A 17362-nucleotide genomic window follows, 5' to 3' on the forward strand; every position below is an offset into this window, starting at 1 on the left:
AATAACATATTTACACAAGTCGAACAAGTGAATGACTCCCTATCGTCTGCTATCTGAAATCATCTCTTTTGTGCATTTGAAATAAAAAATATTGTGAGCAACAAGGAAACAAAAGCAGACATTTGTTTACGCTGATCTTTGTGACAATTAAGAATCTTAATTTCCTTTGTAAATTAATAAAAAAAACAATTTTTAATATTTATACCCAAGTAGAAACTTTCACATGTCAGAATAAAATACAATAATAATAACAACTCACTTTATGTATTCCAATAATACATATTGTGCATTGATGTATACATGTTCACATCACCAGGTTCTAGCGTCATAGAAGATAATGTTTGAATACCTATTTCAAAATTATAAAATATATATATATAGTCTTATCCAGTACAATAAAAATAAAAATCACTATTTCAGATAATATTAATGTTAATCATATTTCCTATTTTATATTGGGAAATTGACAATGAAGAATTTTATAAATTTGTTCCACAATAAGAAACTTTTGACTATAAAATTATTAATTTTAAGAAATCAGAAAAAAGCATATTTCCTACACAATACCAAAATCTCTGCCAATTAGCATTTCGTTAATACTTATTTAAGGTGCACAAGATTTGTTTTAATTTCATGAATGCAGTGCTTCTTTATAAAAAAAATTTTTTTGTCTTGGCTGATATTGTTCTTTGCTTATTGTATCTCTAATGTGTAAGAAATTGCATCTCTAGAAAATCTTATAAGCATAACAAAAAATTTTAAATGGTTGATCCAATATAGCAGAAAAATTTCATAAATCACATCACCGAAAACCCCTAAATAACTTGTTGAAGGCGAATTTGGAATTATTTTTTCCGCTTTGACTGGATTCTTTCAGATAACTTTTATAGTACTATTAACTTTAATTTAACATGTATTTTAGAACCTATACATACAAAATATTGTGTCGACATTTTCTTTATTTTCTTCCTTCGATTGTACGAACACATATCGTACGAGCAATGTTTAAGAGCCGGGCAAGGTCTGACAATGCCCACTAATTCTTGGGGAATGTCTCAATAATGCCCACTTTTTTTAGACAATGTCATGACGTAGAAATTGTTGAATAGTTGTTATTATTCGGTTTATTTATTTATGCAAAATGTTTTATTAAAAAAATAATCACTTGCACTTGCTTTGGGCACATCCCGCTTCACAATTACACCTCTCGTATCCCCGACCCCCAAATACGCTGATTTTTGAATCAGCTTCTCTTAGTGTGATTTCTACATCAGAAACATTTTCGAATTCAATAAGATTTTTGTCACATTTATGTATTTCACTTTGCACGAATTTTCTATTTAGTGTGCCATGTTCGTTTCCTAAAAAAATGCATAATTAGAAAAAGCAAGGGCATTATATAAAATTAGTAAATCACAAGTGTTACTTACCCAGAGTATAATAGTCATTATCAATCTCTATAACAGCTGACAAAACATTTCGTGCTACTCCTCTTGTCCTGTCGACATCGGAAATGGGGATTCTGACCGTAGATCCGATTGCTAATGGCACTAAACTTTGCAAACAAAACTTTAACATTTTTTATGCTTGTTTTCCTAAAACCTAAATGTTCTCTTACACTTGCTCGATTTTCACGAAGTCGTTTCTTTACTTTATTCTCTATAATTAAAAAAAATTGTAACTGTATTATTTATAATAATATATATTTAATGGCAAAAATATTAATGAAACATAAAATTAGCTAAATTTATTATTAATTTTTATTATTAAGTTAAATATAATTATCAGCTGCAGACAATTCCACATTAAAATCTTGACGTATTTCCGGAAGCGCTTGAGGTTGTGTTTCTTATGGATTATTCTCAATTTTAGGAGGCGGTTGAGTCACATTGGACATGCTTTGTTGTATCGTCGTTGTCTTTACAAATTCGTTCGATATCCTCCTCTGTGTTAATGTTATTAATTTCTAAATTGGGGATTGCAATCGACATAATACCGACTTGTGCTGAGCAACGGAAAATTGCTTCTAAAAGTGAACGACCTATTTCCAAACACAACAGTATATTGAGATTTTCAAATACATTACTATTAGGAATATTTACTTATTGATTATATGCACTGTATGCAGTTCCGTGATTACAGTCCATTGTCAAATTTCGTTAAATGGTCCAGATAGACCATAATAAAACGAAAGCCGTTATGTTCTTGTGAATGCATATCTATTGCATATTCTTGTGACATTGCAATATAATTTCTTGCCCTCCCTACAAAAAAAGTCGCATTGAAAAGTATTAAACTGTATTGACAGTTTAAATACGATTTAATCGCGTTTTCTGCCCAAAGTAATAGAAAGTCTCTCATTAAAAAGTAGTAGAAAGTATTAACCATTCTTTTAATATTTTGGTGTATTAAATTGCATTCAAGCGAAACCAATAAACTGTATTAAATAGTATTCATATTTATTGAGAAATTTAATTTGTATACAATCCCATTTAAGCGCATTCGAAGCAATATGAACTATCGCATTAAAAAGTATTAATTTGGTTCCAATGCGTATTTGTCGAATAACGTAATTCACAACACCTCGGCGCCAATACAAAGCAATACTTTTGAATCTGACAGTTTATGTAGGCTCGTACTCCATACGATTCTTTCCTCCATGTCGAATCGCAGAATGTGTGGCAGCAAGAATATCAGACAATTCTTAATTTTTTATATAATATAAAATTTTGTCACAGTCAATACTTAGAGGTTTCATCATTTTTGAACTAAAATATTTCCTTTATCAGAATGGGTAAAAAGACTTCAGGATTTTCTTTTAAGAACCATTTTGTGATATACAAAATTTAATTTCCATACAAAAGTTTTTTCTTTTAAGGTGTAATACGATGCTTATTATGTAAACTAGTAATAATACTATTATTAACTTCTAAACTTATCTTTTTTTAAATTTCAGAACCTTTAAAATAGTCCTTTCAATTTTTTTTTATAATGTTAGTAGAATCTTGTTTTGAATTTTGGTTAAAATTTGGTTTGAGACAACTGTAATTTAATATGTTTTTAACATTATTGTCTTATGAGGCACGTGACCATTGAATGACATAATCTTAAGGGTGTCGGAACAAAATAGGTAGGGTAATGTCACCTTAAGTGGACCGCCTTAGCTTTTAAGTTATCTGACAGCGGAAACGTGAAGTAAATAGTGCGAATAGCAGCACCGCACTTAGAAACCGTAAGAAATTAAGTTCCGCGATAAACATATACGTTACCGTTTGATGTAACGCGTTTTTAAGATCACAAACCAAGAAAAAGTCCCTCTTACAATAAGTTAAGTGATTCAGAAGTGTAAAAATAGTGTAAAATTTAAGTTTTAAATAGTTACTTATTTTTTCCTTCTACTTTAAACATTAAAATTGATTGTCTAAGTTTAATTAAGTGATAATTTTGACTAAAAAAGTTGTGGTGGCTGCCATGAAAAGTTGCATGTCACCATGAGTGGACCACTGTTTGTAACCATGAGTGGATTACCTGTTTTTTCCATTTTTAATGTCAGTTTACCATTTTTTGGATATAAATTGACATTAAATTGGTTTGAAACTATGTTTTATGTTCTTAAATAATTTTTTTGTGATATTGATGTGATATGTGCCAAAATTATTAAAAATGGTTCGACTTGCAAACATTGCGACACAAACATGGTCTGAAGCTGCATAAGCCTAAATTTTGTATTAATATATCAGAAATATTAAATACATTAAAGAATTTAGAATAACTTTCGCAATTTTTTAGGAGTGGTCCACTCAAGGTTACACTTTTTCCATTCCTTAAAAATTAAATTTTTTTAAAGTCAATTTTTTCTTCCAAATAAAAAAAAATCAAATCTATTATGGTATAAACACTTATCTAGGTATCTTAACTAAAGCTTGGAATAGAAACCTCCGATTAATTTGCTTTCATATAGAATTTTTTCGAAAAAAGCTAAGGCGGTCCACTCAAGGTGACATTACCCTATTTAAAAATGTCTGTTAAAAGTTACAATTTTTAAACGAACTTTTTTCACAATTTAAACAATTATCGCAACATTCAAAGGAATCAACCGGATTTTTAAATGTTTGTACTTTTATTTTCGTCCAAGAAACTGAACATTTATTCATGGATAGAATTATAGGAAATAAAGTAGAAGCACACAAGAAAGATGTAAACAAACGAGTTATAAAAAACACATCGCCAGACGTCAGAACCCAACGGGCACATAAAAATCTTTCAGTTTACTTCCTATTGTTGTATTATGTTAACAAATATCTATAATTTCCTGGGCGCAATTTAAAGTAAAAATGTTCAGGATTCCGGCTCATTATTTACAAGTTACGATCAATGTTTCAATTATGATAAAAATTCGTTTTTAAAAGAAAGTATAAATTTTAACAGCTATTTTTAAATACCTTTCTTGTTCCAACACTCTTAAGAATAGTTAAATATTTTTTGCAAGAATAACTATGTAAAAAATATAATATAGGATTTCATTTAATTATTTTTTCCATGAATTGAATATAAATGTATATATATAATCGCCCTACTGGTTCGTCCTCAGGGTTCGTGCTTCTAACATTGTAAAACAGTTTAAGGTATCACATCCTCTAAACACTTTTCTATAGATTTTTAAAAAAGTTTGACCATACGTTCTTATCATCATTCTTGAAATATTTGAAAAATTAAAAGAATTTTCACCTCACAAAACCAGAGATACTTGCTATCAAAGTTGCATTTGCTGCATGTAAAACATAAGTAATGTTTGGGGAAGAAGTATATTTTCATGAATATAATTATAAATTGTTTAGATTTTTTTTACAAAAACTAATATATAATACACAAATATATTTTTAATCACAATATACAAAAGAATTTATAGTTTATCGTCTCGTTTTTTAAAATTATTAAAGCTTCCATTTTATGACGTTATTTGTCGTTATTTAGTACCCCCACCACTGTGATACGGTACATGTACGACTGTATTTGTAGTAAAGGAAACAGGTTGTGCTAAAAGTATAAGAACGAGAGGGTGAAAGTATAGTGCGTTAAATAGTATTCCGAGGCTACAAACTTTTGTCTCAGATTACAGGGGATGCGATACCTTAATTTGTGTGATGGGTTAAAACTGATATTTTAGTGTTAATTTTATTTTATTATTTTAAAAAATGTTTTTCTGGTACTTATAAGCAAATAAAGTGTGGTTGCCTACTTTAATCCTTTAATTTTCGCAAGGAAAGTGTAATAATTAAAATTTTTATGGAAATACATAAATAGAAAAGTATAGTTGGAACACCCATATTTCTTTGTAAATTGATCATACTATATTACTAATATGAATACAGGCAACCGTGATTGGTAATTTCTCTATCTTTTTCCATTTAATGTGCAAATGAGAGATACTTGTTTGACAACTTGAACATAATTGTGAATTTTTTAATTTCTCATTTGTTTTGGAAAATTAAACATAATTTTTGAACCATCAATTTGATGGCAAAACCTACTAGCCCTAATTATAATGTATAATTATATATAAATTCAAAACGTTTTTACCCTCAGACCAGAATGATACCTCAGCTATATCCCACGGGATATAGTATATTCTAGGGACATCCATGAGATATATGTGGTTTCTATGAAATACATGCTTAATAATAAAAATTTAATTATTGTAACAAATAAACAAATGCTTTTCATTAAAATTGTCTCCCGTTAGAAAATTCTTCTGTTAGGGTGAGAATATATAAAATTACTTTATGAAAACCAACCACTAAACAAAAGAAACATTACACAGTTCGACACGATTTTGCACACATGAACGAAACAAGGATTTTCATAAACTAGAGCCAAAAAAAGATGCCCGTGTCTGGCCGTTTTTCGAGATCAAGTCGTTTACGGTTTTTAGGGGTAAAAACAACCCTTAAACAGAAGGTAACCAATTGTCTTGCAAAAAATCTATAAAAATAGGAAATTTTTATTCAAAAATTGTTTTAACATTATTGGGACCATTAAACATTCCCTTAATAATATTTCAGGCCTAACTTTCAACCCCAAAGCTACCCCTATTTCGATTTATTTCAAAAAATACCAGGGGCGATCCACGTCAACCAAACCAAAGCTCTGTCCAAAATTCTATGCGATGAAAATAAACACATAATATGTCAAAATACTCGTAAACTAATGCCCTTTCAATTGCAGAGTGGCAAAATTGAAAATTCCGTCATTACTGTGTCACCTAAAAGACACTAAATTCCAAAATTTGCAAATATAATTATCAATTATTTTTTAAAAAAGGTTAAAAAATGATTACTCATGACATATTTAAATGTTTTTGTGGTCGCTAATTACGAATCTAAATTTAGGTTTTAAAATTCAAAATGTCGGATCCAATATGAAAGACATTTTTCGAAAATTTTTTAGATTCGCTTGAAACTTGTCACTCGGGTGTTTTCGGGGTCGCTGATGACGAATCTGATGTCAGTTTTTAAAATTTAAAATGGCGGATCCAATATGGCGGACATTTTTCGAAAAATTTTTGGATTTGCTTGAAACTAGTCACTTGGGGGTTTTCGGGGTCGCTGATGATGAATCCGATGTCAGTTTTTCAAAATTCAAAATGTCGGATCCAATATGACGGACATTTTCGAAAAAATTTTTTAGATTCGCTTGAAACTTGTCACTCGGGGGTTTTCGGGGTCGCTGATGACGAATCTGATGTCAGTTTTACAAAATTCAGAATGGCGGATACAATATGGCGGACAATTTTCGAAAATTTTTGGATTTGCTTGAAACTAGTCACTTGGGGGTTTTCGGGGTCGCTGGTGACGAATTCGATGTCAGTTCTTTAAAATTCAAAATGGCGGATAATTTTCTAAAAAAATTGGATTCGCTTGAAACTTGTCACTCGAGGGTTGTTGGGTTCGCTGATGACGAATCCGATGTCAATTTTTCAAAATTCAAAATTGCTAATCCGATATTGCAAAACAATGCTGTTTTGTAGCCCTAAAAAGGGTTGATTGAAGGTTTATTTATTTTTTGGTGTTTTAATTAATTTATTAGCAAGGGCTGATTGATAGTAACTCTCTTTAAATGGTTTTAAAAGTTCAAAATGGCTGATTAAAAATGGCGTGATAAATTAAAAAATTCATTCGAGTATCTTAAACATTGAGTTTATTTGGTGGTGTAACTATAAAAGAATGTGCCGATTAGATTTTTGTTACAGAAGGTGCCGGGGATAATCTCTTGTTTAGCGAACGTTTCGTTTTTTTGTGTTGCTGTCTTGTATACAAAAAATTGAGTCGATTTAATGTGCATTTTTGCTCAATCAAAAAGAGCTTCATGGCATTCAAAATAGCGTTTTGAGGTTTACGTTGTTAACTGGCATGTGTTACTTCTCTTTCTAAAACTGCTTCAACGCCACCGCATGCTCCTTTCCCATGAGCAGTTGCATGGAAATGCCACTCAGCCATTGCGTTGAAATCTTTTTCGTGGTTTATTAAATTTATTATTTGGTACCGATTTTAGTAGTGCTGTTTAGCCTCGTCAGTAAAATAGTACCCATATTTTTTTGACATTTAAGCATACTTTTTTTATTTCCGGTATTACTGTTTGCTGTAATATGTACACTGCTGCAGTGTCATGCGTTGTATAGTCTGACAATAATACAATACTACGGTTCTTTATTTCATTCTCTTCCTTGTAATAGAAAACTGCAGGATGTACTTACTGTGCATTGATCATTATTATAATGATATTCTTGCACAGCATCCTGCGCAACATAAGCATAGATTTCAGAAAAATCACACTGCAATATAACTTCGCCTTCTTAAAGGTTATTTTTCTTTTCCTGAAAGTAGGTACTCTGACTGTCTTTTAGCAATAAAATGATGCGGTAAAAGTTTCTTAAACTGAGTGGACATTTCGCTTATAAAATCTTCTGAAGAAAAAAAAAAATTTTTTTCATAATACACCTATCAGTCGATTGCCAAGAACTACAAATAATATCACTAATTTTATTAGCTTCTAAAGCAGTTGACACTATATTTAAAAAAGTTTCAATACCAGGACATGAGGTGCACTCTAAGAGAAAAGAAGACGGGTGAGGATTTTTACATAGGGAGCGTTCACAAATGATGTCACGTTTTTGAGGTAGGGGGGAGGTCTCTACTAAACGTGACACAATGTATTTTTACATGTGAAATTGCGTGACAGGGAGAGGGGGGGGTCTAAAATCCCGGAAAATTGCGTGACATAATTTATGAACGCTCCCATAAAACAAAATTAAAACAATCTTTATAATTTTAAATTAAAAGCTCTGAATCAGGTGCCAATTTTTCAAAATTTAACGCATCAGACATTAATTAAAATTTTTGATGAATTAAGCAGACGCAAACGCTATGAGTGCCAGCCGATCCCGCACAAACAGAATTTTTTGGTCTCAAAGCAGCAAACTTTGACATGACAATCGGCAAATCAGGATATTTTTCCTTAAATTCTGTATGCATTACTTTAATATCAGTAAGCAAGAGTCTTTTTTGTAATAATTGTTTTTCTCCATTGACTTTAGAAGAAACAGTATCTTTTCTTCCCGGCATTAAACGGCTATTTTGATCACAGTCATAAAATTCTTTAACTTTATTAATTGTTTCCTCAGGTAATGTTTTACCTTGTTTGAATTCAGGTTTGGCCAAAATTCCGCCAAAATTTTTTAAATGTTTAGCTTGTCTAGCTTGTGTTTCGAAAGTGCCAAACTCTGAAGCAATTTGTCTTACTGTCTAACATTCAGGAGCTATGGTCAGGATAGATATGCGAAGTAGATTCCATTTTACAATCCGCCATGATGGCTAATTAAGTTACAAAAATCAACGTTGATACGCCAAATGAAAATGAAAAACAAATCTTGAAGACCAAAAGTTTAACATTTCAGTGTTAGTACAAAAACAAATGACGAAGCATACTTAACACGTTAAAGTCTTAGATGCAACAAATCAAATATTTCGAAAGAAAATCAACCCCTTTAATGTTACTACAAAAACAAATGAACACAAAACAAGCTTTGCACATAAAGGTTTTAAAAGGCAAACAAATAAAATATGACGAAGGAGAATCTAACAGTTGAATGTTAGTACAAAAACAAATGAAGACGAAGCAAGCCTAGCACGTTAAAGTCCTACTCGGAAAAATGTTTGGGACAGTATCTGTACCTTTTGGTGCATTGGTTATCCCTGTCTAAAAATTTTACTATTCAATTCACTTCACACTTATTATTTCCTATTGTTTTTATATGAAGTGAAGTTAATTGTTGGATAAAATTTTTTGAAAGGTATAGCATGTGCACCTTACATTTTTCCGTGTAGACGCAACCAATGAAAAATTTGTAAAAAAAATCAACCATTTTAATGTTACTACAAAAACAAATAAACACGAAACAAGCTTCACACATTAAGATCTTAGGCGCAAACAAATGAAATCTGACGAAGGAGAATCTAACAGTTGAATTTTAGTACTAAAACAAATGAAGATGAAGCATACTTAACATGTTAAAGTCTTAGACGCAACAAATGAAATATTTTGAAAGAAAATCAACCCCTTTGGCTAACAAGTTAAGATCTAAGACTCTATCAAATGATAAATGATAAAAGAAAATCCAACACTTCAATGTTAGTACAAAAACAAATGAAGGAGAAGAAATTCTTATATGATAAGGTCGTTACGTAAACTACTGACAAGTGTTAAAAGAATAGCCAACACTTATTTAATTTTTAGAATTCTGAAATCAGAATCGCGATTAGCGACCTAAGGATCCCCTGACTTACAAACAAATTCCATACGTGTTTTAAAAATTGTCCTTCACATTGAATCCACCATTTAAAATTTTTAAAATTCTAACATCAGATTTGTGATTTGCGACCTCAAAAACCTCCGAGTAGCAAAATTCATGTGAATTCAATGATTTTTTGAAATTTGAGTCGCCATATTGTATCCGCCATTTTGAATTTTAAAACACTAACATCGGACTCGTCATCAGCGACCCCAAAAACATTTAAATATTTCATGAGTCATCATTTTTTAACCTTTTTTTAAAGTAATTGATAAATATAATTGCAAATTTTGGAATTTAGTGTCTTTGAGGTGACACAGTAATGACGCTATTTTAAATTTTGTCACTCTACAATTGAAAGGGCATTAGTTTACGAGTGTTTTAACATATTATATGTTTATTTTCATCGCATAGAATTTTGGACAGAGCTTTGGTCCGGTTGACGTGGAACGTCCCACCAATAAAACTAAAGAAATTTTGGATTTTTTGAAATTAATTGTTGAATAAGCGTAATATTTTTTTACAGCCTAATATTTTTAATTTTTCACCCCCACCAATATCTCAAAACCACCCTCTTACCTACATCAACATATTGAATATTGCCCTCTGATTTTTTAATTTTTATAAAACTTAGTATATAAGGGATTTTGGGGTCGCTAATTAGAGATCTGAAGTCAGATTTTAGAAATTTAAAATGACATAGAAAATGTCGGACAAATTAAAAAAAATTATCTGATTTTTATAATAAGTTTTTTAAAAAAGTAAAAAAAAATTTGACTTTTATTAAATTAAAATAATAATGTTATTTGTCCGCCATTCTGGATATGCAGTATCACGGAAATTTTTTTCCTAAGTATATTCGGAAATCATGATGTTCGTTAGATGTCCTCGGATATCGCGAGGACATTTAAGGGATCTTTTAATTTCTAGATATAATTGGCGCAAAGAATAAAATTTTGAGCCTATGTTTGTACTTTGTTATATGAAATTGACTTTGTATCGGTCTAAGCATATTAAAAATCGTAAACTTTACAGGAGATAGAAAACGACAAATACTGTTTCTATTCTTTTTTCTCTCATGAAAATATTACTATTTACGTTTTATAATTTTCATTATCTGTTGGTCTTATGATTTCCAATGACTTCATAAAACCTTGAATCTGATGTTAACATTTTGTCTTTTGAAGTTGTCTCTAATTTTAAAGTAATGTTTCTGGTATAAATATTAGCTACTTTGGAAACAAGAGGTAAAGTTACCAAATTAGTCATAAATTGACCCCTCACAATTCGCATATCAATTCTATCATTACTTCATAAGGAAATAGCGGACACATTTTCCAAAAATGATCATATCTGGTAAAACAGCCAGACAAGGGTATTTTTTGGTCGTAGTTTCCAAAAATGTTTGACTTTTTGTGTGTGGAAAATAGTGTCGGACGGTATTACAGAAACACTTTAACTTGCTATAATTTTAAACTGTATTGAGATTAATTGCTGTTCTACAAATTTTTAATTTTTTGGGATGAAATAGAGGTGGTTTTTAAAATAAGTGGGTTTTAAAGGATACATCAATCTGAAAATAATGTATCTATATCAGTAGAGCTCTTAGATTGAAAACACAAAAAACTAAAAACAGTTTATATCCTGTTTTACAAGTTTTTGCTTTAAGGGATAAAATAAAAGTGGTTTTTAAAGGTGAAATGAAGGGTTGCAAATCTTTATTAATTAAGGAACATTATATTTACCTTGTAAAAGCATTTATTTTCAAAAGGTAGACAGTTTTATCATTTATTAGTTTTTTTGTATAGATTTTTCACTTCTAGAGATGAAATAGGGTAGGTACATTTTTTTAGGTTGTTTTTTCCATGAATTATGGGATTTATATTTGCAAATAATTCATATGAATAATTTTTTAACATTAGATTATTCGTTCAATTAATTTTTTATGAATGGCTCTATTTAGATACATGATCAAAGAAAGGGATGATTTTACCCCTTTCTCCACATGTATAGGGTGGATGAGTATTCATTTCTTACTCTTTATGAAGTAATAAGAGAATTGATATGCGAATTTTAGGTTCCCTGTCGGGTCTAAGAATGGACTATTTTTAACATTGTCCTTTGCTTATTTTCGTTATCGGCTAAATAGGACTTAGTCATTTTATGAAATTTTCCTAATATTAGACAGCTATAGTGTAATTTTATATCATTGCACTATGTGCATAATTAACAGTTGCATTTTATGAAATGACTAAAAATTTTAGACACATAATGAAATAAATATTTATTACACTATGTGGCTGCGTTTCATGAAATGTCTAGATATTTCATGAAATATCAGATTACACCAAAAGGCTACGACATGTCTTCACACTGTCAAAATTTTTCGCTTCCCACTGCATGGGAAGTCTGATCACCCGCAGCTAAGGTTACCGGTCTGGGTGGATGAACTACCCAAAAATTAGGAAGATGACAACTGGGAATGTGGATCTCCCAGTATTGGGCAGATGGATCACCCAGTATGGGAGTGCAGATAAACCAGTTTTGTGGTGGCGCTGACGCTTCAGTCTTGAGTTGACTACTCTACGGTACGCAAGGACATTACAAAAAGTTTTGTATCATCATTACTAGTGAAGATAAAACCTTCACCAAATATTGATTTTAAAGATCATAAGGATGTACTTGACTTAAAGGATACCTAAACATTTTGTTTAAAAATTTGTAAATGGTATTTGAAAGCATATTTTACATTTGAAAGAAGTTTTTAAAAATAGTTTCTATGGCAATTTTTAAGAAAGATATGATTATTTGTTTAAATTAAGGAGACTTTTTTCCACTGTTAGTAACTTAAGAACAACTAACTTTTGGAAAAAATTGTTAAGTTAAAAAATGTGCCTTCTTGAGTGTAGAATTAGTAAAAAAATATTTAAACATTAAACAAAAATTTTGTTCTTAATTTTTTTATCTTTACTAGTAATGAAGATGCGAAACATTTTGTTATGCCCTTGCATGCCGTAGGGTGGAAAAATCCTTATGAGCTGCACTATGATGACAATAAAATTATTTTATCCTTTTTTTAAAAAGACATTGCGAGGAAAGATCAAATAGATCGAAATAGAAAATGAGAATTGATAATGGGAAAAGTGAATATGAAGGCGAACTCACATTTTTAAATGAAATATAGTAACTTCAAAACTCACTTAAACTTAGGAGATATAGCTACATTCGCTCTTTTCAATATCATTGAACTTGCAATTTTTATTTAATTTTAGAGAAACTAAATAATAATTTTAATAAGTTTAGATTAATTATAAAAAGCAATACAAAATTAAATAAAAGGGACATTAAAATGTCAAGAGTGCACAATCTTTCAATAAATTTAAAGATTAATATTGATGAAATTAGTAGGTATCAGTTTCCTTCTATAAAGACCAATTTTTCATCTTTGTGTACTTTTAGTATAAAAATAATTTTTTATCCCTTAACACAAAAATTACGCTTTTACGTAGGGGAGACCGGGGCTAAACCGGACGCATTTGGTCTTTGACCAGAAAACTTATACAAAAAAGTATTTTTTGCTAAAGAGTATTATACTACAGTAGCTTTGGTGATATATTGCTTCGAAGGTGACTACCTCAAAAACGAAAATCCCAAAATTGGTGGAGCTAAACCGGACACCCCATGGGGCTAAATCGGACACGGCAAATTAATTAAAGAGAGAGACACAAATTTTCGTTTTTTTGTAGAAAATTCAAATTAATTCTTTATTTATTTATTTGTATGTAGTTCTAAACAAAGAATATAATATAAAATGTAAAATAGGTAATTAATACAATATAAAATGAATTATAGTTTTCAGACTTGTTTCATTTCCGCAGCTTGCTTACTAATTCGTGTTCTAAAATGAATTCTTTATTTATTTATTGATAAAGTGTTTCTATGCAAAGAATATTATATAAAATAGGTTTATAATATGAAATAAATTATAGTATTTGCAAATTTGATTGTTTTTTATCACGACGTCCGATTTAGCCCCACACCGTCATCTAATAATTAACCTGCAATAAGTTTTTTCTTCTTAACGTTTTCCATCAAACTTTTTTTCTACTAAACTCAGTACACCTTCAGCTAATAAAAAAATTGCCATATGATATGTGCACTTTAATTATAACTATAAAAACAAAAAAAAATAAGAAATTTTTTTTTTACTTTTAGTGCGAAAAACGTTATTTTTATATATTAATGGCAACTATTATTACAAGAAAAATGACATGTCTCTAAAACCTCATGCAATATATGGATCACGAAATAGTGCGTTGACAGGTTATTTACATTATTTAAAATTCTTTATGGTTTCGGAAATATTTGACTTGTCCGGTTTAGCCCCAGTCTCCCCTACCTGTAAACGTGGCTTAAGTAATTTACTTGTGCAACTGTATGAAAATAGTACCCATGAATATCAAGTATAAAAATAACGGCACTTATAGAGCTAAGATAATACTCCTAGATGCGGCGAAAGGCTGTGGAGGGGACTCGCGATGTATATAGCATACTACATATGTATACCACTATACATATATAGTGATACTTCCTTCTCGGATTTAAAGGTTTTGGAACTTTTTTAAGAGTTACGAAGTTGCAAGTCCACATGAAGTCTACATGAAGATCACAACCCGACCCTAGATTTTAGTGGAGTAACTAATGCCTCACCGTATCTAAATGTATTACCTTAGATTATAGTAAACGATATAGGGTGCAGCCATGTTATTTACGTTAATTTATGTTAACGTTTGCAAGGACTTGTTCACTCGTGCTGCTAATACCAACAATAGATATTGATAGATAATTTTTTAAAAACCAAAACGTTTGTTATAATAGTTAACTGAATTTTTGCTATGTAAAGTTTTTTGAAACATTGTGACATTCTTGTACACAAGTCATTTTTTAAACATCATTATTTTCCTAGTCTTATGTAAATTTGAAATAAATACAGAAGCTTAGTACAAAATTAATATTACACCAGTAGTAGATTTATACTTCGGCGTAATTGTTACTAAAATTTTTTATAGTACTTGCTAACTTCAAATAAAACGATAAAGTAGGACTATTGTTAATTGAAAACTCAAATTAGGTATATTAAAGGTTTTCAACATTCAAATCTTTTTATTTTATTGCACTAATCATATTTTTAAGCATGAAAATGTTAACATATTTTAATACATCTAGACTAGAAAAGAATATCGTCTTTTTCGAAAACTTCTTATTTAAAGAATATTCAAATACATTAGGAAAAGCTTCATGTCAGTTATAGCCTTTGAGATTGAAAGGCTATCTCTCAATCTCAAAGGCTATGACTGACTTGAATTTTGTTGTATAATTCTTAAAACATAAATAGTTATTAATTTACATTCAACCCCATTAACTTTTTATATCATGTCAAGGTGAAATATAAAAAAAAATTCCAAATATTTAATGCACTTGTATAACTGCAGTTCATCACATTTCAAAATAAATGACTTTCTGCATGCACCTGTTCACAAATTATATAAAGCACGTAAACAATTCCTGCATGTTTTTCATATCCTCATACGTAACCCTTTAATTTTTCTAGTTATTTATGGCTAAACAGAAGATTTCATCTGTACAGAAGAAAATTCAACCTTGGAAATTGTACATGATGGTCACTGCCCTTGTAGTAATTGATATTATCATCTTGGGCTCTTGGCAGGGTCTGGATCCCTTGCAAAGGAAAATAGAAGAATTTGCATTAGAAGCTCCATTACTTGGAGATGATGATGCCAGAATAAGGCCTTTACTAGAACATTGTGAAAGTGAATATAATAATACTTGGTTTGGTAAGTTCAAAATATTAAAATATTTTACATCATGTACGTAAGTTTAAAATTTTTTACTTGTTATGGCAAAAGTCGATTTCCATAATTGTATTTTCTTGGAATTTATTACTTGTAGGTTTTTGAGGTTGTTAATGATAAGCCGAAAGTTAGATTTAAAAAATTAAAACTGTCGAATTTGAATTGGCGTCCAAAATGTCTAAAAATGAGTGATTTTGAAAATTTTAAATTCGCAATTTTTAAATTTTTAAATCTAACTTTCTATTTGTGATTAGCAACTTTAAAAACCATAAAATAACAAATTCAAAGCACGGTGGTCGTCAAGCACTTTTAGGTTTACCTAAAATAAGTCAAAATTGTGCTAACGCAGTTTTATCTGGAATCGGTCCAAGATTCCAAATTTTCATTTCCAAAAATCGTAGCTGACTCTTTTTTCGAAAAAAATATATATATATATATGAATAATTCCACGTGAGATTTTAGTCGACCTCTTAAAATCGGCCAAAAATATTTTTTTCTATTCTGTATCGAAAAAAAACAGATACGTATTTTTTTATTTTTGTTTAATTGCCCAAATTTTCGAGTTATGAATTTTCGAAATTTTAGACTTGTAATTGTAGACCTATATTTAGTAGCTTATAAGTCCGAAAATATTGATTTTAGAAAAAAGTTGTCAAAGAATGATAGTTTCAGTTAGATTTTTTTATTTTATAAAAATTTATTCATAGGGGAGGGTGGTCCCATACCGACCCCCTTATGTTTCTTGAAGATGGTACCACTAAAAAATTCGTCAGTACCATCAGTCGAACACTTTCACAACACCAACAACTGGGCCACAAGTTTTATCAATTCGTTTGATTTTATTTTGAAGATTCAAGCAATATTAGATTTTAGCATTGTTTAAATTAATTTTTGACCTATACGGAATTCGAGCTAACAGTTTTTTTTTAATACAGGAAAATTTTTACGAAATTAATTTTGATTGTGTATGACCTTAACTTCAACGTACAACATTCAAATTAAATTGATTCCATTGATATAAGTGATTGGCAAAACATTTTGTGAAAATAGTGGGGGTGGTCCGAAACCGACCCCCATATTTTTACATTGTAATTGTTTATTCTCTTCTTCATTATTGTTCACATGAAGTGAGGATAGGTTTTGCATATTTACTTTTATTTTTTAGGAATTTATAAAATATTTTACTAACAATCACAGCACTTATTACTTAACTTTAATTTTCTTTTGGTTAAATATTTTATTCATTGTCGGTTGTAAAATGTTCTTGACAAGGCGATATGAATTAAGAAAAGGTGTACTTTTCGACATCTTTGGAAGCAGTTAAGTAGGAAAACGAAAAAGAATTAATAAAAAAAATTCGTATATATTTTACCAGAAATAGGGCGATAATTAAAACAGGCAAAACCATTGCTGCTATTATATTGGAAATTTAGACACTGTTTAACAATTTATATTTATTATCATTTTAAAAAAGGCCTTAAAATTTATTTAAATAAAGTAATAATATTAATTCAAGTTTAACTATGTCTACATAACTTAAAGACATAAATTTTCGCTTTTTTCGATCTTTTATCAGAAACCTCTTTTCAATCAGAAACCTCGGCAACCTTCAGAAAACATTGAAAAATAGTTTCTTTACTTA

The 17362-nt window shown here is 29.9% G+C and overlaps 1 protein-coding gene across 7 annotated transcripts in view; it reads left to right on the top strand.

The window, feature by feature from the left end:
• LOC122504124 (gamma-aminobutyric acid type B receptor subunit 1) overlaps window positions 1–17362 on the top strand; it is a 483822-nt gene that overhangs the window by 258460 nt on the left and 208000 nt on the right. For 6 of the 7 annotated variants that reach the window (XR_006301807.1, XM_043615051.1, XM_043615049.1 and 3 more), the window contains one exon: window positions 15459–15702. Coding sequence is in view for 6 of the 7 variants with exons in the window: in XM_043615051.1 (XP_043470986.1) it covers window positions 15459–15702 (244 nt within the window). In the remaining variant the exon portion in view is untranslated. The remainder of the gene's footprint in view (window positions 1–15458; window positions 15703–17362) is intronic. The other variant, XM_043615047.1, reaches the window with a different exon arrangement.

The sequence above is a fragment of the Leptopilina heterotoma genome, unplaced genomic scaffold (genome assembly GCF_015476425.1).
Source record: "Leptopilina heterotoma isolate Lh14 unplaced genomic scaffold, ASM1547642v1 Lhet_279, whole genome shotgun sequence".
Lineage (NCBI taxonomy): Eukaryota > Metazoa > Arthropoda > Insecta > Hymenoptera > Figitidae > Leptopilina > Leptopilina heterotoma.